This window comes from Anabrus simplex, chromosome 1 (assembly GCF_040414725.1).
Source record: "Anabrus simplex isolate iqAnaSimp1 chromosome 1, ASM4041472v1, whole genome shotgun sequence".
NCBI classification, from domain to species: Eukaryota; Metazoa; Arthropoda; class Insecta; order Orthoptera; family Tettigoniidae; genus Anabrus; species Anabrus simplex.
This window is the reverse complement of record NC_090265.1, coordinates 707,735,116-707,757,625: the sequence shown is the minus strand read 5'-3', so window position 1 is coordinate 707,757,625 and position 22,510 is coordinate 707,735,116. Positions and strand designations below refer to the sequence as shown.

Genomic DNA, 22,510 nt, shown 5'->3' with positions numbered 1-22,510 from the left:
ATAAAGCACAAATATAGGTTAGAATTTACTCCGAGGTCATGCATGAGTAAGCCAAGAGTACACCTGTTAACTGAGATAGAATACCGCGTAGTAAACAATAGGAAGACATTTTGAAGTTTTCATGGATTACTGTACTTAGATTACATTCAAGATCTTGACAAAGTAAACAATGGGAAATGTAGTAGTGCTTATAGTGCATGAAAGGTGAGATTCATTTTACACAGAGTTTAAGATACGTTTTGGTCTTTCAAAAGAATCCTTTACTTTCTCTTAGACTTCTACTTTCAGATCATTTACAACAAAATCCAGATACGAATTCAGCTGTATCTCCCAACTTACAGCTGTTGTGTGGACTGTGAGTGTTTCGTACTGGAACATTCCAGTCTGTTGCAGGTGATCTTATTAAGTCCGACTTGTTGGCTGAATGCTCAGCATACTGACCTTCGGTTCAGAGGGTCCCGGGTTCGATTCCCGGCCGGGTCGGGGATTTTAATCCCTTCTGGTTAATTCTTCTGGCTCGGGGACTGGGTGTATGTGTCCGTCGCAACACTCGCCTCATAATATTCAGACAACATACCACACTACCAACCACCACTAAAACACGCAATAGTGATTACATCCCTTCATATAGGGTTGGCGTCAGGAAGGGCATCCGGCCGTAAAAAACAGGACCAAATCCATATGTGCGATGCAGTTCGCACCCGTGACCCCACAGGTGTGGGAAAAAAAAAAAAAGCGGTATCAAAAGAAGAAGAAGAAGGTGATCTTATTAACATTCTCTGTATGACCGCAATCTATTTTTCTTTTGCTAATGGTTTTAACACCACACTAACATATCAAAGATTTCTGATTACACAAGAACAGGACTGGGGAGATACCTGGAGTGGTCTCTAAGCATTTACCTGATGTAAAAATGGTCAACCATGGAAATTCATCTTCTGGCCTGCCGATGGTGGGATTTGAACCCAGTACCTCCCAAATGCAAGCTCAGAGTGACAACCTGAGTGGGTCGTATCTTTCATCGCATGGTTACAGCACTAGTAACGCTAAGGAAGAGGTGCATAAATATGCCTGCAAATGATGATGAACATTTGAAAAAATAAGAGGAGTTCTTGTTTGCAAGTTTTCAACACATCTTGAGTGGTGAGTGCAATTGACTGCCATCCCAGTGAACTTTTTACAAATTGGAAGGAGTATTTCTCCATTAACAGTCAAATAATTTGCTATTCAATTACCCCCCCCTTGGCTCTACAGCCCTTGAAGGGCCTTGGCCTACCAAGCGAGCGCTGATCAGCCCGAAGGCCTGCAGATTACGAGGTGTCGTGTGGTCAGCACAACATATCCTCTTGGCCATTATTCTTGGCTTTCTAGACCGGGGCTATTCAATTAGAAATATTAAAAACGTTGCTTGCTGATAGCTTGGTTGCACTCTTGATGCCTGAATTTGGGACAACAGTGCTGTTGTAGTGAACTTCGAGTATAGTGTCTATAATGAAATACTGGGGCATCTTCGAAAAGTCATCTCAGGTTTCCACTGTTTTCTGCTTTTAAGACTTCTGTATCAATCCACATATTTTTTGCTGCGCTTACCATTGCTCAAAGGACTGAACCAACCTGTCATGATTTTCCAGGCATTTCTTTCACTAACCAGCATCATTAAGTCATGTTTCTTGCACTTGTAACCTTTGCATGGATTTCCATTATCATTACTAATATTTATCTTCTTCATAAACGTTTTTCTCCCTTTACCTATCGCACATAGACATAACGTATGCATAGCCATAAACAAAATGTGCAAACACAGCAACACTCTGTGATTAATGAATGCTACTTCTCTAGTAGTAACTACAAGAGTAAATCATATTTCAGCTCTCTGATGTTGCTCCTAAAGTAGATAACTTTTTCAGTACTTTACTTCTGTAGTGCGGACTTCTTTGGTAGACACTAATTCTGAAGTAATACTGTATACTCTTAAGATGGTGCATGCCACCCTTATAGCAGCAAGCACAGTTAGTGATGTAAGACTGGAGTCTGGATCGAAGCTTCCATTCTAAATTCATCCCAGAGGTGTTCGACAAAACTGAGTTGGGGCACTGGGCTGGCTAGTCCATGTCTGGAATTTTGTTGTTCACAAACCACACACAAACAGATCCTGTTTTATGGCAGGCAGCATTATAATGCAGAAAAAAACAATGATTGTTTCCAAACTTGTTTTTTTTACCCCAGACAACATGCAGCTGTGTATCATTTTGAAAATTCCTCCAAACTACCACCCCATGGGCTCTGTGCAGGATGTCCCACAACTAAATCCTTTCATCTGACTTGCATGGTATAACATGATTTATCGCTCAAAATTGTGTTACTCTGGCTGTTCACGGACCAGCAAACAGTGCACTTTATAGGCAGGCGCCTGGGTCTTGAAATCCAGTCCTTAAATCTACCAGCAGAGATCACACAATGCCATATGATTCTCCTCAACCAGCTACTTGAATTCAATACAGTCCCTGTCGGTCAACACACCGTGGTCCACGTTTTTGATGTGGCACATCTTCCCGTTTCCACATCACAATAACACCCCCAACGGTTGATCTGTACTGATATCAATATCTACTAATATTTTCCCATTTTTATTTCTTATTATGGAGTTCTTAACTTTAGGTTTCTGATTTAATATTTTAATGCTCCTATATGCTCTGTCCATCCTTCCTTCAACAGATCTGCCATTACGTTTGTCCTATTATGTGATAATTTTCTTGTTCCCATCTGTCCTATGTTGGTTAAAACCACATGGAAGACTGAAGAAAGCTACTCACAAACGTCTGATTGAAACTGGAAACTCAAAAACACAACAATCGAACAATGAAGTTTAACTGAAAGGTAGCCTACGAGAAGCACAGAATTTGCTATCAATTACTGACAAAATATTGAGTTTGATTCCTATGCTACAGTTCATCCATTCTGCATGGAATTTAAATAATGCAGGAAAAGTTTTCAGATTTGTGTATAAAAATGGGCGACGTGAAAAAATAAGATTAAAATACGCAAGATCAGGCGACCCTAAACTGCTTGTAGCTGCTGTGTCAAGCCAACCCATGCCATGTAATTCCTGATTATTCATGGTAAAGCACACAGAACTATTTCTACCCATAATGAGCGAGCTGGTACCTCGCCAAGGCCCAAATGACACTGGGGTAGACTACTGCATAAGGGGAGGAGACAGAGTAATAAAAGAAAGCCTTAAAGGATTATTTTTGATATGCTCCTACAACTGAAGAAGGAAAAGAAAGATTGTATAATGTAGAGAGAACAGATGGCCAAGAGAGGTGGGAAAATGAAACACTTCCTTGGCGAGTTATTTAGTTCTTCCTCTGAGTTGAATTGTGATGTTGTTTTCTGTACATTTTATATGGTTTGCCGATGTTTTGAATATACTGCAGTATTCTTTGTCAAGGTGACAAACACCCCTACTTGATCCGAGGTGATCAGTCTTCCAGGCAGGTTATAACATACAGGTCACAACAAGAACATACAGGATGAACCTGAAGTTAAGCACAGCCAAAACGGGTTAGGACGTTTTTATGGGAACCGAAAAATAGGTCATAAAGAGGGAACGTGCTAAAAAATTAAAAACAATTACGTCGTTAATTTAAGGTTAGGTTTGAGCGTAAAAATAATTACGATGAAAACAAAGAATCAAGTGTTCACTAAAGTTGATAAAATGCAAACAGGATTTTTGATTCCTGAACATCAACAGTTGGTAGGACTGGCCCCGTGCTTCTGCTATGCTTAGGCGGGACCATTAGGAGTGGGGAGAGCATGCTGTTAGATATCTCCCGCCGTTTCGTTAGTAACGCTCACAATGTCAATTATAATTATAATTATAAAATTTCTTGCTCGCGAAGGAGTTACAGCGGCAGAAATTTGCCAGAGATTGACTGCACAGTTCGGTGATCAAACATTGTCAAGAATGTGTGTGCTTGCCTGGCATAAAAAGTTCAAGGGAGGATGAGAACGTATGGAAAATCAGCAACACCATCGCTGTACTTGGACCAGCATTACAGACGAAAACATTCGTGCGATTAAAGCCATTACTGACAACGATCGACGGGCGAGAGTATCAGAAATTGCAGAACAAGTCAGAATCAGTTACGGGAGCTGTCAAGCAATCATCACAAACGACCTACAGTTCTGTAAAGTGTGTTCCAAATGGATCCCTCGCCTTTTGACCGAAAATCTGAAGTTGAGACGTTTGGGTCTGTCAGAGGCTTACAGTAAGGTTGCATGATGATGCATTTTTTAGTCGGATCGTCACCTGCGACGTAACATGGGTCCACCACTATACTCCCCAATCCAAAAAAAGCCAGTAAGGAGTGGCGGAGGAAAGGGGAGGTAGCACCAGTGAAAGCCAAGACTCGACTATCAACTGGCAAGGTTCTTGCAACCGTTTTTTTGATCGGCGAGGCATTTTGCTGAGCGATTTTTTTGCATGAGGACACACAGTCAATGCTGCTTACTACTGCGAGCTGTTGAACAAGGCTTATTGCCACAAAAGCCTAGACCAACCGATTCGACAGGTCATCCTCCTCCACGACAATGCGCGGCTCCCATACCGCAGCTCTAACCGTCTCCAAGCTACAGAAAATGCACTGGACTACACTTGATCATCCTCCTTACAGCCTGGACTTATCGTCCTGCGATTTCCATTTGTTTGGACCGCTTAAAGAAGCTCTAGGAGGGCAATGATTTGAAGATGACAAGAGTGTGGAAGACTTTGTGCGCATCTGGCTGGTGACACAACCCTGTTCTTTTTACGATGAGGGCATCAAAAAGCTGCACATACGCTGGGACAAATGCATTTCCAAAGCAGGAAACTATGTAGGAAAATAAATTGCAATTGCCTTGTGTTTTTCAATAAATGAATTTAAATAAAAATAAAATCCCATTTATATTCGATCCCCCCCCTCATACAATTATAATTAATAAAATAAAGAAATAATACATTTTAAAACACTAACATAATAAAACATCAAGGAAAAACATTCTTAGAGACGCAAACTATACACGTTGCTCACAATTATGTTTAAAGTTATTGTAGGAATGTCCAACATCTGGGCGATTTGCTCATGTTTGATGTGTGGATTAGCACCTGCTTTCTCAATAAACTTTAACTTTTCATCATTTGTAAACTGTCTAGCTTTCTTCTTCTCCATAACTAAATGTCCTGCAAACCACTATGCATAAGTAGAGTAGGCCTAATTTATGTACGTTGTTACACAATTCACTTACCAATGTAAAATTAGACAACACATCACACGAGCTACTGCTGCACGAATCAAACAAACACATGCCCACATCAAAGATTGGCTTGAGACTGACACTCCCTGCAGCTGTAGGCCGACAAATTAAGTGAAATTAAGTTCTCTGCCAAATTCTTACCCAGGCCAGTTGTCAATGGCGCATCGTGCGCGCAACGTGGCTGGAAAGACTAGTTTAAATTTCTTATGGTGGGAATTACAAACGTAATAAAGAGTAACATAAATCTTCTATCCAGGTTTCTTTAATGTGTATTTAATAGGACATGGACTGAGACTTTGGAATAATGACGCAATAACCCAGGAAATGTGCTAGAGCAGGACGTCTTAACCTGTTTGGTCTGTAATAGCACTGGCAATCCCCAGCTACCCGACAAATAACACACACATTCCAGACATTTCAAGAGGCCCCACAGAGCTTACGTCAGCCAAAGCTATTTAAAAGGGTAAGCACAATAACTATTCTCATAGCTAATTTAGCTGGCTGGAAGACTAATTACCTCGGATCGAGTAGGGGTATTTCAGTCGCCTTGACAAAGAATACTGCTATGTATTTAAAATGTCGGCAAACTATACGGAACGTACAGAAAACAACACGGTTCAACATGGAAGAAAAACGAAAAATAACTCAAGATACTATGGAAGCTTCACATCCAAGATATTTCCTTGGTGGCATAAATGTAGTACTGCTTAATTTGGAAGAGAACAAGGGTTTCCCAAGAGAGGTCAGATGATGATGAGAACCCAGACACAAATAACGAAAGACCTCGGATTTTTTTTTTTAAAATTTAAATTTAAGAATTTCATTTTTGTCCGTATTGAACTGAGAATGGAAGATAGGAAAGTTAAAAGGGTCCACCTTTTCAATACAAATAAATGTTATAGTTTATTTAATATTTACACTTGGAACTAGTTTCGACGCTGTTTGGCGTCATCTTCAGCCAAAATATGGGAAATAGGCTAGCATGTAGACATTTATATTACAAGGTGTTACATTAGTGTGATTAAATGAGAGAACATGAAGACGCGAAGTACAATGTTAGTTTCCAAGTGGTCCTGAAGGGGCTAACATTGTACTTCGCATCTTCATGTTCTCTCATTTAATCACACTAATGTAACACCTTGTAATATACATGTCTACATGCTAGCCTATTTCCCACATTTTGGCTGAAGATGACGCCAAACAGCGTCGAAACTAGTTCCGAGTGTAAATATATGTTGTAAATAAACTATAACATTTATTTGTATTGAAAAGGTGGACCCTTTTAAGTTTCCTATCTTCCAGACCTCGGATTGGTAATGTACATCTCGCAAATTGAATATTTAGCTTTCATGACCACACTGTACTTCAAACAGACTGTCAGCTCATTAGGTTGTGTCGAGTACACACAGGCTGCATATTTTGTGACCAATTTGAGATTAGATGTAGAATCTATTAGAATTCATGGTGGGATGTACGTTGAGGAAAGAAATAATCGCTACACACTGGACACGACATAAGCTGATCTATTACAAGTACGTCTCAAGTTATAAACGAATAACAGACAGTTCATTCTTTGATACTTCCTTATTCCCAACAGGTTTCTTACACTCTGGTAGAATGGATTGCACTGTTGCTAATCTCCATGTCCAGCCTTGTATTCTTGTATTCATGACCTAGGTATTTGAAACTGTCAACAATTTCAAGGCTTTAACCACCAATTTTTGCAATGCCTGTGCCTTGTCTTTCTCCTCTTGATATCACCATCGTCTTGCTTTGCTCTGCGCTGATTGTCACACCATACTTTTCAGTTTTCCTGTTCAGTGCATCAAGTTGTTGTTGCACTTCTTTGCTGTCTGTTCCCCAGACCACAATATTGTCTGCAAATAGTAACAACTTCATCTCCCTATCTACAGTGAACCCAATCTTCCGCATGAGGCAATTAATGGAAAGGAATTGGGAATATGGAACAGATATGGTCATGACATCCATAGATCTAACAAAGGCATACGATACTATTCCCAGGGAGAAGGTTTGCGAAACCATGGTCAAAAAGAGACTGGATACATAAACTGTAGAAATAATGCAAGCAATGTACAACTGCATTAGCAGTGTACAGACTCTAGTTGGAAAGACGGAATTGTTTAGAAATGAAACTGGACTAAGATGTTTCTAATGGTTATGGGTGAATTGTAAAGGAGATAAAGGAAGGATACGGGAATATGGGAACAGTTTATTCTTGACATTAAAAAAAAAAAAAAAAAACCCAGGCAATATAAATTCTGATATTCAGCAAGAATTTTGCGCTTCCGCTCAGTATTTTAAGCATCAAAAAAAGTTTTGAAAATATGAGGGTTGGAACTTAAATAGTGGCAACATTGCTGTGGAGACTCTATGCAACGGAATCTAATATTGTCGCTAATATCACACGTTGGTTACATACCTACCTTACCTCAGATCAAATGGACTCGCCCTTCCCACTCACCTGCGCGCGCACAAGCGAGAAAAACACAGTCACTTGTGAGCTAGTGGTCTGACGTAACGTCACTGTGGAAAGGGTGAGTCCATTTGTTCTGAGGTAAGGTAGGTACATAACCAACGTGTGCTATCAACGACAATATTAGATTCCGTTGCATAGCGTCTCCACAGCAGTGTTGCCACTATTTAAGTTGCAACCCTCATATTTCTTCTGGTAATTAGACTGTAGGTACTAACCTAGGCCAGGGCTCTGTTCCAGTACTATTCGACCCTTCTTCTCGTTCTCGTAGTCCTCCCAGGCAGCTTGTCTCTCCTCCTCATTAAGTTCCTCCTCCTCCTTATTCTCTAACAATGAATCGTGCTCATGGTATGTTTCTATAATGGACTCGTGCTCCTTTAAAAGTTCAGCTAACAAACGATCCTGTAATGAAAAAAAAATGAAAAAAAAAAAAAAAAAAATGAAAAAACGGGTATACTGCCAATAAACATTAGGTACTAACACCAATCAGCAGCATCATTATTAGAACCTTTTTAAATATTAATCTATCTATCTATCTATATATATATATATATATAAAATAACATGTCCTGCCTGACTAACTCATCATCGCCGAGCCAAAACTACCACATATAAAGAAACAAAATTTTGGGGATACATTTATACTGCAGTGTAGGTACGCAATAAGAGAGGATTTCTGGATATTCCGTCGCTAAGGGGGTGAAATGGGGGGTGAATTTTTTAAATGAACATATCTATAGCTGTCTGGCTCCATGGCTAAATGGTTAGCGTGCTGGCCTTTGGTCACAGGGGTCCTGGGTTCGATTCCCGGCAGTCGGGAATTTTAACCATCATCGGTTGATTTCGCTGGCACGGGGGCTGGGTTGTGTTGTCTTCATCATCATTTCATCCTCATCACGACGCGCAGGTCGCCTACGGGAGTTAAATCAAAAGACCTGCACTTGGCGAGCCGAACATGTCCTAGGACACTCCCAGCACTAAAAGCCATACGCCATTTCATTTTTTATATCTCCAAAACTTAAAACTTTACTGTTGTAAAAACTGGTATTTGGAATCACCTTTAAAAACAAAGAAACACTTATTGTTTTTGAAAAATACCATCAAGGGGGTAAAAAAAAAAAAAAGTGAAAAAGGGGTTGAATACCTTTTATAACGATACTTTTATCTCAAAAAGTGAAGACGTTACAGGCATGAAAATTGGTATTTGGAATCTCCTTTAAAAATAAAAACATGCATTTTTGGGGGAAAATCAACTTTGGGTGTGTGTGTGTGTGTGAAAGAATTGAAAAATTAGTTGAATTCTTTGTGTGAAGAGATATATACCTCAAAACCTAAAGTTGTTAAAGGCATGAAAATTGTTATTTGGAATCTCCTTCAAAGAAACATGTCTTCTGTGTTTTCGGAAAGTCCACTTAAGGTGGGAGAGGGTGGAAAGAAGTGAAGTTGAATTCTTTTTTTATGAGGTTACTTATACCTAAAAATCTCCCTTAAAAATAAACATACATTTTTTTATTTTCAGCAAATCCACTTAAGGGGCTGAAAAGAATTGAAAAAATAGGTGATTTTTTAAATAAGTACTGGTATACAGTATCTATATTATATGTCAAAAACTTAATGTCACAGTATTGAAACTTGGTATTTAGAAAGTCCTTTAAAAATACAGGAACATGTATTTTTTTTGTTTTCGGAAAAGGCACTTAACGTGGGTTAAAAGAAGTGATAAAAAGTTGAATTATTTTTTATGAGGATACTTATATCTAAAAAACTGAAGATGTTACAGTTGTGAAAATTAGTATTGGGAATGTCCTTTAAAATTTTTTTTTTTTTTCCCCGACTTGAAAGAAGACTTTCTCACGTGTACAGTTCTATGTCGCATGGTCATCTTAGCCGCAAAAGACAATACCACAAACGTGGTTTACAAAGAGTTTCTGGGGTAAATGAAACTCAATTTTTCGGTGAAATTTATACTTTAGGGATTTTCAGATAATGTCTTAGTACAGTACCTAGGAACGATTACTTTTATAAAATTATGAAATCCACGCGAGCTAACCTGCGGCTAACTGCTATTATTTAATATTAAATGTTTCCTGCTTCAATATATAAAATGTATTTAACCTTTCCGATTGAGTCAATTTCAATGGTATGCTTACATGTGATGTGGAACTTTAAGCAGGTTTGTAGATTGATATTTTCACAGCTTGTGTTAACAGACATGGTTTGGGTTCATGCTGTGTGAAAGAGGAAGACTGTACAAAATTCTTGTTTTGCAAGGATTTTTTTCTCTACATCCTCAGAAGAGAAACAGAGAAACTCAACCACCATGACTATGATTGTTCTAACAATTGCAAGAGGTTTGAGGTCATTCGAGTGCTGCTATATGTTGACGAAGGGATACTCTCGTTCTAGATCAAATGACTCACTATGTGCTATTATATTGAGTAAAAACTGATTTAAAAAACACTAAACTCATGTCCTCGTAGTGAGGCAGCTCCTTTCAGGTGCACCACCAATGGAGGTGAGCTGCATGTACCATTCAAACCACATACCAGCCCTTCAGCTCACCTGGTAACTATGATCATTAGGTGTAGAGCCTTTAATGGTCTGATACCATAGTTAGCTGGTTTGAGTCCCGATGGTGGAAAACATTTTCCCCATCAGAACGTTGGCTGGCAGGATAGGAGAGTTGGTGGAATACAATTTCTAATCACTAGATTGTGTGCCAAAAACCTGCATTCAATTTCAAACCTCTCCACAGTATTCATATCTTTGGAAAGGCAGTTAAAACTCGTTGGTTGAACCAGGAACATGCAAATCATACAGTTTGAAAAGTCCTGTTAGAGACGGGATATATCGATTTAAGAGTATAATCAATCTATGAGAACAGTAGAGTAGCACTAAGGGCACTGGGTGCAAAATTTGTATTGGCCCATCAGGTAACTGTGAATTTAAAATCTTTCAGAATCTCATTGAATGTATGAGACCATGAGTTCTGGCATAAACAAATTTCTACCATTAACTTTGAAGGATGCGATCTCCACGTGGTGGAAATGCTTCAAAGGAATGGCCCAAGCAGGTCGTGGTCACTTCTACTCGGTCACCTCCATCAGTTCGAAACTTCTACACTTCGTTGTGGAAACTTTGTGGTTACTTCCTACAGTTATTTGTTAATTACTTTCTAACAGGCTTATTCATCTGACTTGCTTGCTGACTTCATGTTACTCTGACTTACCATGTATGATTTCACTTGTTACAGTGACCTCATTCAGGAAGCAGTATCTTGATTGCTGGCCAGGTTCCCTATGGGAATCAAAATCTATATCAGACTTGAGTCATGCTGCTCTCACTGTGACTTGAACAAGTGTATATGTGCTTGTCTTCTTGTGGTGAATGGAGTGTTTGATGTCCAACAGGATGTTATATTACGTGTGAAACGTTAAGTTGCATTCTGAATCTTGGGTGGAGAAGATTATTTTATAATTCCTGTCGGATGTTTTGCGGTCTGACATAACTCTTTGAATGTATAGTAATTCAACCAGTGATGAGTTATTCCTCCCGGGTGATAAATGAGACAGATGCTACATATTAAATATATATAAAACCATGGGAGGTCTTGGGATATAACTGTGCAGGACCAAATATAAAATTGGGATTTTTACGTTTACGTTTTTACGTTAAAATGTCCTTATTAAAACTGCAGTCGTTTTATATATGCAGCCTAACATTCAAAAAGTTTGTATCATTTATCATCTGTACTGGCTTGTGCAGCAAGCATCTAAATGCGCTTCACAGCTGAGCTCAAGGTCACAAACAAAAATTTCTTGAGTTTTGACGATTTTTTCCTTTTCTCCAATTTGTGGCTTGTGATTAGTAACGGGCAGAAACAAATATAATGCATTCAAGAAATTTTGAGAATCAACACTTGCATCCAAAACCGTATTCTTGAGTACAAGATAACCTTTAAAAGTAAAGGCCATTTATGCAGTATCGGTACTAAGACTTACAGAAACTTACTACATATACCGGTGACCAAATGACAAGGGTGGGGGGGGGGGGGGGGAGGAGGAGGAGGGAAGAAGGGATTTGGCCATCATGCTGGGTGCTTTTTTTGGATGTGCTTTACTTTATTAGATTGGAGAACTAAAAAAACTACTTGTAATTATTGTTTCTTGGCTTGGTGTCATTTAGTACCATATTTTTTTTATGACCATGGCTGATCAACATTGCTAAACTGAAAGAAGTTTTCACGGGAAAGTGAAAAGTCTCCTTGGTAAAACTAAATTTATAATATCAACATTTTGAACTTACATTATTGATGTAGGAGTTTTTGTAAAATTATAATTATACATATTTCATTATCGAGATGTTTAGTTGAATTGTTGATAGTTTTAATTTATTACCAGATTTTCCGCTTTCTCACACTATGTTTTCCCCCCAGGATTTCTCTAAAATTGAAGAATCGAGGTTCCACTGTACCACTTTTTACTACATACTAAACCTAGAGAAATAGTGGCTAAATATTTAGGTCAATCATGATGAGAAGCAGTCTGAACATGTTTGTCTCATGAAAATTAGATCCATAAAAATTACAGTAATTAACACAATAATGTACCTTGCAGAAGAGGGAGAGAATAAAAATAATTTGAGCGTACAGAGAAAAAGGTAGAGCCACTGAGGGGTAAAACTGTTTGAGAACATGGAAGGGCCAAAGGAGCAGCAAGAGCACACTTAAAAGTCTTATTAAAACAAAACAACACGTGTGTGTTCTGACAGCTCGCAGCACGTGGTGGTGAGCAAAGGAGTGGAGCTGATTTCAAAAACACACTATACAGATAATATCACTTAAAGCAGACACTGTTATAAAGCCCTGCCACATGTGCTACGGTACACTAATTGACAACCTGAACCGGCTGCCTCTCGGAGCCTTAAGACAGAGGGTGTAGGAGAAGGGAGAGCGCGTGTCTACCTAGGACTGGCTTAACAGGAGGCATGTACTGGTTTCCATAGTACCTGCCACCTCTTAACTACCACGCTGGGAGCTGTCAGAACACGCACGTTGTTTTAATAGCACTATACTCATATTTACCTTTGGCAAAACCGGTGTAGGCCTCTTAGCTTTCTGCTGGGGATCAAAACTATAGAGTTCATTCAAATCAGCAAAGTTATAATGCCTTTCAATCTGCTGCTCATCTACTACACGACAGGAAAGAGACAGCTTTGCAATTTGACGATCATAGATCTTTTCTTCCATGGTACCCTGTAACAGAAATAACAAAATTTTCTCAGACTCTTCACACCAGACTAGCAACAGAAAAGTCATTTCAAATGCTTGAGAATAAATGTCTAATTACCAAAGCAAGGAAACGATAAATATAGCATGGCTTCTTCTGGCCAAAACGATAGATTCGGAAAATACTCTGTACATCATGAGAAGGATTCCAAGAGGCATCAAATATTATGACACGATTCGCTGCATACAGATTGATGCCCAATCCACCAGCTCGTGTTGATATCAGGAACAAACGTGCTCTGGATAAAAGAAAAAAGAAGTTCAGGAAAAAGATTAATGTTATCCCACAGAACACTAAAATAATTATGTGCTAGGTTAGGTACATATAAGTTTCAAAATTGTTCCAAGCGAATTCACTTTTAAGAGGGATGCTCACTTAAAGAAACAGCGACCACCCTGGTTCTGGGGAGCAATATTGAAATTATAGTGATAGGCCTAATTAGATTTCCTTGAAGTCACACAAAGAAAGGTAGAGAGAGAAATAGAAAGAAAAAAGAAGGAAAATATCCACTTCTTTATACACTGCTATCTTCAAATACAATATTCAAAACACAAATTTGGTCACTTTTTATTTGTATCCATATTGAAATGAATAGCATTCTTTGGACACTCACTATATTGGTCATATACCAAAATGGTTATGTGGTAATTAAGCATCTTAACCCTATGCTGTTCCCAATGCTCCAGAGCGCTCGAGTTTTATGATTCTCTTGCCGAGCTGAACGTTCCACAGCATTCGTTACACTGTCATTGGAAGTGTGTTGACGGAAATATTGAAGGGTCTCAGACCATGGTGTGTTCCTATGACTCAGCAAGCTCTCAGTATCTGTGTATATTTTACGTTGCACTAAGATCTACTGAATACTTTCACATTGCACGTTTTCCAACGGTATGCCTTTTACAACAACAACAACAAAAAAAGTCTGACAACAAAGTCTTACACATAATGGGCTTGAGTGTTGAATAGGTTGAAGCATTCAGGAACAGAAAGTGCTACATAACTTATTGGACACCACCAGCATGTTTTTTGTCTTGTTACTTTTCTATTTTCCGCTTTTCCTTTATCTGCACAGACTTTGCAAGTGCACGTTGGTTGTTCTTTCTTTTCAGTTGGAGGAATCCTCTAAACAAAATGCCATCCTAGCAATCTGTTGAGAGGCTGAACTTGATCCTGGTTGCTGGTGGAAATCTGTTCCAGATTTTACTACAAGAGCTTCACCTAACTCAACCATGAACTGTTGTAGATGGTATTTTTTTCTGGTACCTGCATCCCGTGTTTCCCGGTACAACACAGATGCATTTGTGGTTGCCATAACATGAAGTTCGAAATCAGAGTCTGGATCTGAATCATCTACCTTTTCTTCTGAACCACTGTCATTAAAAATCTCTTCTAACATCTCTACAATTCCACTTTCATTCCATGATCCACTCATGATAGCGGCAGCAAATCACAAATTACAGACTAAACACTTCGCATGATGCAAACAAAATGGTGAAAGCACGCGCCTTGAGCAGCTGGAAGCATGCAGTTTAAAAGCAAACACGTGCAAAAATAAGCTGCTATAAGTTTGAGAAAACTACAGATGACTCGAGCGCATGGTATAGCTGTTATAAAAGTTCTACAAAGTGGTATATACAGTTTCTGCCTAATTCTCGTTCGGGCTGTGTTGACAATCTAATAAATACGCGGGCCCAAGTTAGCCCCAGGTGCGGTCAGTCTGCGCTGTTATGCCACCCTGATACACACTTGGGCTCGATCTCCAATGTGTAAATGTACACAGGACAGGCTATTGCCATAATAGTCCAGTCTCCATTTCACAATGCATTAGTACACTGTAGTTAGAAACATACAGAGATGTGACCAAATTTTTTTTCCTGAGCAGTACAGATTACCTCTCTTCTCATCAATCTATTTGATGGGACTGTATCTCCAGTCTTCTGCTTGAGAAACCACCATGCTAACCACACAGCTACTGGCACCCTCATTGAGTATGAGTCGCTTTAAACTTGATTCACATTTATCACAAAAAATGGATATTCAGAATTAATCCAATTTACTCTCATAAATAAAGGGCACATACCTGTAATTATCTTCACGGTTGAAAATCTTGCACCAAGCATTTCTGTTTTCACTGGATGTCGATCCATCTAGTCGAAAGTAGTCCAACCCAATGGACCACGAATCCATGTGGTTATCAAGCTTCTCGTCAGGTTCACCGCTCTGGTTGGCAGCATCAATACGGCCCAGGAAATATTCTATTAGGTCCAATGAGTACAATGACTGACTGAACACAAGCCTGAAGCAAGCAGGAGAACTTTAATTCAGAAATGATCCTAGCAAACGACACCTTATTGCTACAGTAATTGCTCTCACAATATTAAATTTAAAACAGATAAACTGCAAAATACAGTGAAATATACATATGCAGAATACGGTAGTCCTTAAGATCATGGACTGGCTATACAGTGTCACAATGGCGCACCACAACTGACAGGAAGGCATGACAATTCTTCACTCATCCTAGTAAGAGGCAGTTCTGTGCGTACAGTGTAAGAGAAGGGTAGTTGAATACAGTATACGTGGTGTAAAGCCTGTTGTACACGATCAAACTTTAGTCAAATTCAAGACTTCACGAGAATTTTCAATACTGTACTTAACAAGTTTATATGTCAAATCACTTGCTATACTTGAGAAACCTTGAAAGTGAATTAGAACACGTTCTAATCGATTATATTTTTGAATCATAACCCTAAATATTACACTTGTCATTGGTGGAAAACATAAATGACAGGTTGATTAAGGTCAGACTGAGACTTGAAACTGGTGTTACAGATATAATTCAAGGGTATTCTCCACAAACAGGACATACAGATATGGATCTAGAGGAATACCTTGAATAACTGGAAGGCCATATACAGGACAAACAAGTTGTGACCATAGGAGATATGAATGCCCAAGTAGGTCAGGAAAGAAAAGGAGATGAGGAGATTATAGGTCCATTTGGATATGGGAAGAGAAACAAGGCTGGAGATATTTTGGTAGTTTTTTGTAGAAGAAATGAGCTAATCATTGGTAACACATGGTTTCGAAAGAAAAACAGTCAGAAGATAACAAGATATAATTGGGATAACAAAATAAAAACTGATAGATTACATTTTGAATGGAAAATTCTAAATTCCCATGGAGGGAATTAGATATTTTTCACCAACAGAGCATGTCAAAAATGTCAAAAAACATATCAGATGTAAGGCTTTTCAGGCGTTTGCTCTATTAACCAGTGTTTTGTCTTAGGTGTATGCATACACCCCAGCGTCAGTGGGTAGGGTCTGACACATCCCACTCTGATGAGTCTAGTGTCAGACCTAAGACGAAACGCTGGTTTTAATAGAGCAAATGCCTGAAAAGCCTTACATCTGATATGTTTTTGGACAGATTACATTTTGGTCGAGAAAGGTAACGAAAATGTTGGTAGACGTAACAGCCCTCCCAAGTGAATCTTTCGAAGGAGATCACAGAGTTGTGATAGATAAGTTAAAGATGGGAAAGATATAAAAGATGACCGAGATTAGGCAGAGAAAGCTAAGGGTGTGGAAATTGCAGGAGAAGGAAATAAATGAAGAGTTCCACACACACACATTAAAAGAGTCGTGGTTGAGTCTGCAGAAAAGACCTGTGAAAGAGTATCAGGCAGGAAGAAAGATCAAGAAACGCCCTGGTGGAATGACAAGATATAGTTAAAAGGAAGAAACAAGCTTGGAAAAGATAGCTGAGAAACAGAACAACAGAATGAAAAACAGAATACAGGCACTGCAAGGAGTGCTCCAAGGTGGTTCAAGAAGTGAAAAAAAAGAAAAAAAAAAAAAAAAAAAAAAAAAAAAATGCTGGCAAAAATTCACTGAATCTCTGCAAGAGGATAGAACCAGAAACAAAAAGATCTTATTCCAGTGGGTTAAAAAGAAGAAAAACCCAGGAGAAGGTGCTAACTTCAATAAAAATGAACAGGAGGAAATTATGACAGAAGCAGAATGTATTGCGAAGGTGGGGAAAATACTTTGAACAGCTTTACAACATGCAAAATACCTCAGTACAACGAGAAATCGAAGAACCAGATTTAGTGCATATGGAAGATAAGGAAAACGAGGTGTCCATGGCAGAGATTAAGTGGGCCACTAGAAGAATAAAATGAGGCAAGGCAGCTGGAACTGAAGAGGTCACCACAGAAATGATAATAGTAGCAGGAGAAGTTGGTCTACAGTGGTTGTATACACTCTTCAGAGTGATATGGAGAGAAAAGACTGTTCCAAAAGAGTGGACGAAATGGGTCATTATACCAATTTTCAAGAAAGGAGACGGAAGCAATGTGAAAATTACAGAGGAGTGATACTGATACTTCATACAGCTAAGATCCTTGAAAGAATCTTGGATAGACGAATAAGAGAGAGTAGAGGGAAAATTGGCAGAACACCAGTATGGATTCAGAAGAGGCAGGTCCACATTTGACCCAATATTTACACTGCGTCAAATAATGGAAAGGTATTGGGAATATGGAAAGGACATGGTAGTAACGTTTCTAGATATTAAAAAGGCATATGGCAGTGTTCCAAGGAATTTGGCATGGAAAACATTGACAGAGGCACAGATTGGGAATGAAACAATTTCAGATGGTAATAGCATTGTATCAAAATTGCGAAGGCTGTGTTAGAACCAAAGTGGGTCAAACTGAATGGTTCAGAGTAGAGACAGGATTAAGACAGGGAAGTATATTGTCTACCTTACTCCTCATTATCATCATGGATAGAGTTCTACATAATATCAAGGAGAAGATGATGGGCGAGTAAGTAAAGTCTATGCTCTTTGCTGATGACAATGTACAGTAGTTTGGGGAGATAATGAAGAGGAAGTACAAACACAAGTTGATTTATGGAATGAGGAGATAAGATATTTTGGAATGAAGATTAGTAGTGTGAAAAGTAAGACTTTGATCATGACAAGAGGTAACAGAAAATCCAGGGGAGTGATAAAAATAGGAAATGAACCTCTTGAAGTGGTGAAAATTTTTCAATATTTGGGCAGCGTGAAGATTGAAATTTGGATGGAGAAACTGATTTTAGAATACAGCAGTCTGCAAGTTTCTACCAGTGTGTGAGACACATTGTATGGAACAAAGATGTGCCAATGAAGTTTTTATACTCGTCCTATTATAAACCTATACTGACCTACTGACCTATCCTTCAGTAGCCTGGACATTAACTAAGCGGAACCAAAGTAAGATACAAGCAGCTGAATTGAGGTTCTTGAGGAGCATACAGGGAAAGACAAGACGAGACAGAATACGAAATGAGGAAATAAGGAGAAGCGTGGGAGTGTGTAAACTTCAAGAAGAGATAGATATAGCAAAGCTAAAATGGTTTGGACACATGGTGAGAATGCCGGGAGAGAGAATACGAAAGAGAACATTCATTGATACAGTGACTGGAAAGAGGTCTAGGTGACGTCCTAGAATGAGATGGAGGAGCTCTGTTGTGGACTGTATTGCAAATAGAGGAGTCAATAGCAATAGAGTACTAGAAGAGGAATTGTGGAAAGATCGAGTACGGTGGAGAGCTTTGGTAAACTACCCTACCCAGAGAGAATCTGGAAAAGGGAATGGGTGAAGAAGAAGAAGAAGAAGAAGAAGAAGAAGAAGAAGAAGAAGAAGAAAGAACCCTAAATGTTACCGGTATGTACAAACATATGAAGTATGCACAAATTAACCCTGAGCACAGGAGCATTCACAGAGCACATCACTAGCTAGTGCAGGAGGACGCCGCTACTCACTGTGAGTTATACTGGAAGCACTGTAACTCAATAGTTTTGGTACATATGCTCAACATTTTGATAGAATATAACACACTGTTTCTACTCTACATTATGAAATACTTCCCTTTGAACAACAGACATACCTTCCCAGTAAAATGCATAGGCACCTGTCACACAAGCACACACGTCCCTGTTGTCTTTACTTACTGCATTCATTTCTGCCACAGCAACATCACTTTTTAACTATCTTCGGAATTAAAATCACTATTACCCGACTCATTGTAAATGTTTAAAAGAAAATACTCTCAACAGAGAGCCATGCTTTACCTCTTTGCACCATGATTGCTTATCACAACACTAGGATTGATTACTTTCAAGTTGCTCAAAGAAAATAAAAAGATTGATGGAGTTGATATACTGATTACGAGGAAGGGAAAACAATCCACTATCCATACGTAAAAGTACGTTTGACTTAGTTCACAATCCCTACAACAGATGGTAGCATAATGTAGAGGCTGTACAATGTGTTTAAGCATGACACTCCACATCTGCCAATGTTTGGGTGCATGCCATACCTAGCACAGAACTCCATGCTGTCTTTGAATTTATTTTTTCTATAACCAGAAGTTTTATTCTATTAATTATTAAGGTAAAGCACACAAATGTGTAAAAAATGATTTAGCTCTTCATTCTTCTTTTCTCTGCTACTGTCCTCAAGGACTTTGTTCTTTTTGGGTAGCTTGTGAAGTGGTATCATTAGTAGAAGCATAAACATTTTGAACAAGGCAGCTAGCTTCAGTGCAGAGCTTATGAATGGAATCCATGAACTGCTAGCTGAGCTAGGACACTCTTCGGTTCTGCCCAGTTTGGTACATCATTGCATCAGTAGAGTAGAATTTTAAAGGTTCATCAGACTTCTCTTCCCATTTCAGTCAGAGAAATTCCATCTCATGTGGGGTGGATGGTAGGTGTCTGTTCAATACGAGGTCTTCTATTAGGAATGTTTCTCTTTGTCAGCTCAGACAAGTCTCCAAGATGAGCGCTATGGCACTCAAAGGGCCTTTTTTCAAGAATCTTCCTTTGACACATTCTAAGATATCTGTTCCCAGATCATATCTATAGGATATGTAAGCAGCAATTCTATTTTTGCTCGGAAAAAATTCATGGGTGTTTTGAGGGCGAATTTAGTGAGGTTTTTGATTTCATACATCTTTTTGATAGCAGCCGATGTCCTTTCTCTGATGTGATGCTTTATCCTATGAATCCCAGTAATCCAGCTCTGCGAGGACTGGAGAGGTGCTGGATTACTGAGGTTGTACTGTAAGATGTAACAATGTTAGTAGCTTCATTAGTCCATATTGATAGTTCCAACAATCACAATTATGAACTTCGAGTTCCCACCTAATCAATACAGTTGAAACTGATCAAGACGTTCCTCTCTAGCACGTTTCCCTGGTTATTATGTTATTATTCCCAAGAACCAGTCCATGTTCTACTAAATACATGTTGATGAAACCTGGATAGCAGATTTATGTCACCCTTTAGTACGTTCGTAACTCCCACCATATGAAATTTAAAATAGTGTTCCTGGCAATGTAGCACGCACAATGCACCTGCAACTACTGGCCTGGATAAGGATTTGGTAGAGAACTTAATTTCACGGCCCTAGCATGTCGGCCTACAGCTGCAGGGAATGTCAGTCTCAACCAGTCTTTGATGTGGGCGTGTTTGTTTGGATCGCGCAACAGGAGCTTGTGCGACATGTTGGTGCTTAATTTTACGTTCGTAAGTGAACTGGTGACTGGTGAGGAAAGTTCAGGTGCTGTATGAGAACTGTACCAGCTGTGTGCGATTAGGTGACGGACATTCATGCTGGTTCTAGACCGAAGTGGAGTCCAGCAAGGCAGTGCACTATCCCCACTATTGTTTATCACCATCATGGATGACATAATGAAGGACATCAAGAAAACCTCTGGTGAACTAAATGCAATGGCCTTTCCTGATGATGTTATGATCTGGTGAGAAACTGAGGAACAAGTACAGTCAAGAATCAATGAATGGAAGGTTAAGTTCCAGCAGTTCAATCTCAAGATAAGTGAACTCAAAACAGTAGTGATGGCAATAAACAGAGAGGGAAGACCAGCAAGCATCATGCTAGGAAACCATCCATTAGAAAGTGTGGAAAGCTTTACATACCTCGGCAGTGTAATATCTCGAGATACAATAGCAACAAAGGAGGTGGTAAATAGAGTGCAGAAGAGCTCTCACTTTTACCAGCAAGTACGAACACTCCTCTGGGATCCCAACGTACCAACAAAATCAAAGCTGGTGATGTTCAATCAGTACTTCATACCAATCTTAACCTAGGGTATTGAAACCTGCACCCTCACTAAGAAAGACTCATCCAGGTTGCAGGCATCCGAGATGAAGTTCCGTAAGTCCATAATTCAAAAAACCGAACTGGACAAGTTAAGGAATGATGTGGTTAGGAAGGAAGCTGGGATTGTTACATCATTGCTAAATCGGGTATGAAGTACAGATTGAGGTAGTTTGGGCATGTAATGAGGATGGAGCCAACAAGGACAGAATATGTTAACTTGAAGCGACATGTGGCAGGGAAACGGATGGTGGGAAGACCAAGAACCCACTGGATGGATATCGTAAAGGTGACATTGCAGATCGGGGAAGGACACTGGAGGACGTCATTAACAACAGAACGTATCTCAATAAGACATAATGGAAGAGGCTAGCCAACAGTACCCGGGAAACTGGAACTGTAAAATGATGATGATGATAATGTGAACTGTGTAACAACGTACATAGATTAGGCTTACTGAACCTACATATACAGCTGACGTGTTGGTGCTTATTTTTATGTATGTAAGTGAATTGTGTAATTACTTACATAAATTAGGCCTACTGTCCTTTTGCACAGTGGTCTGCAGGACATTCAGTTATGGAGAAGAAGAAAGACAGTTTACGGAAAATTAAAGTTTATTGAGAACGATGCTAATCCACACATGAAACGTGCAAATTGCCCAGATGTTGGACATTCCTACGATAATTTTAAACATAATTGTATGCAAGATGTATAGTTCGCGTCTCTAAGAACATTTTTCCTTGATGTTTTACTACGTTGGTGTTCTTAAAAAGTATTATTTCTTTATTTATTTCACTAATTATAATTGTAAACACTTGTTTCTTCATTTTCATCATAATTATTTTTATGTTCAAACCTACCCTTAAATTTAACAGCGTAATTGTTTTTCATTTTCTTTAGCACATTCCCTTTTTATGACATTTTTTTTCTGTCCCCACAAAAACATCCTAACCAGTTTTGGCTGTATATGATTTATTTCTGATGTATTTATATTACAAATACATTTAGCAGTATCGGTTTTGGTATCTATTAGAGGCCATCTTCAGCTGATGAAGAACCTTATTTGATAAAACATATACAATAATATTAAAAACACTACTTATCTCTAAGTCTATATAACACAGTTCGTAATAAACTTGCATCAGATTAGAGTTGTTGGGTTTTGGGTCTAAAAGTTCATTTGCATTGTTCTCGAATACATTAGATCTATTCTATCGATTAACGTGTACATTGGATCATTATTTATAGTACGAT

General features: G+C 38.9%; 1 protein-coding gene across 1 annotated transcript in view; it reads right to left on the bottom strand.

The window, feature by feature from the left end:
* The window catches only part of LOC136857368 (transcriptional regulator ATRX), a 605,506-nt gene that overhangs the window by 87,724 nt on the left and 495,272 nt on the right, over positions 1-22,510 (bottom strand). The window contains exons 26-29 of the mRNA XM_068225161.1: positions 15,158-15,373; positions 13,138-13,315; positions 12,873-13,043; positions 8,008-8,191 (exon numbers count right to left, since the gene is read on the bottom strand). Of these exons, the coding sequence (XP_068081262.1) occupies positions 8,008-8,191; positions 12,873-13,043; positions 13,138-13,315; positions 15,158-15,373 (749 nt within the window). The remainder of the gene's footprint in view (positions 1-8,007; positions 8,192-12,872; positions 13,044-13,137; positions 13,316-15,157; positions 15,374-22,510) is intronic.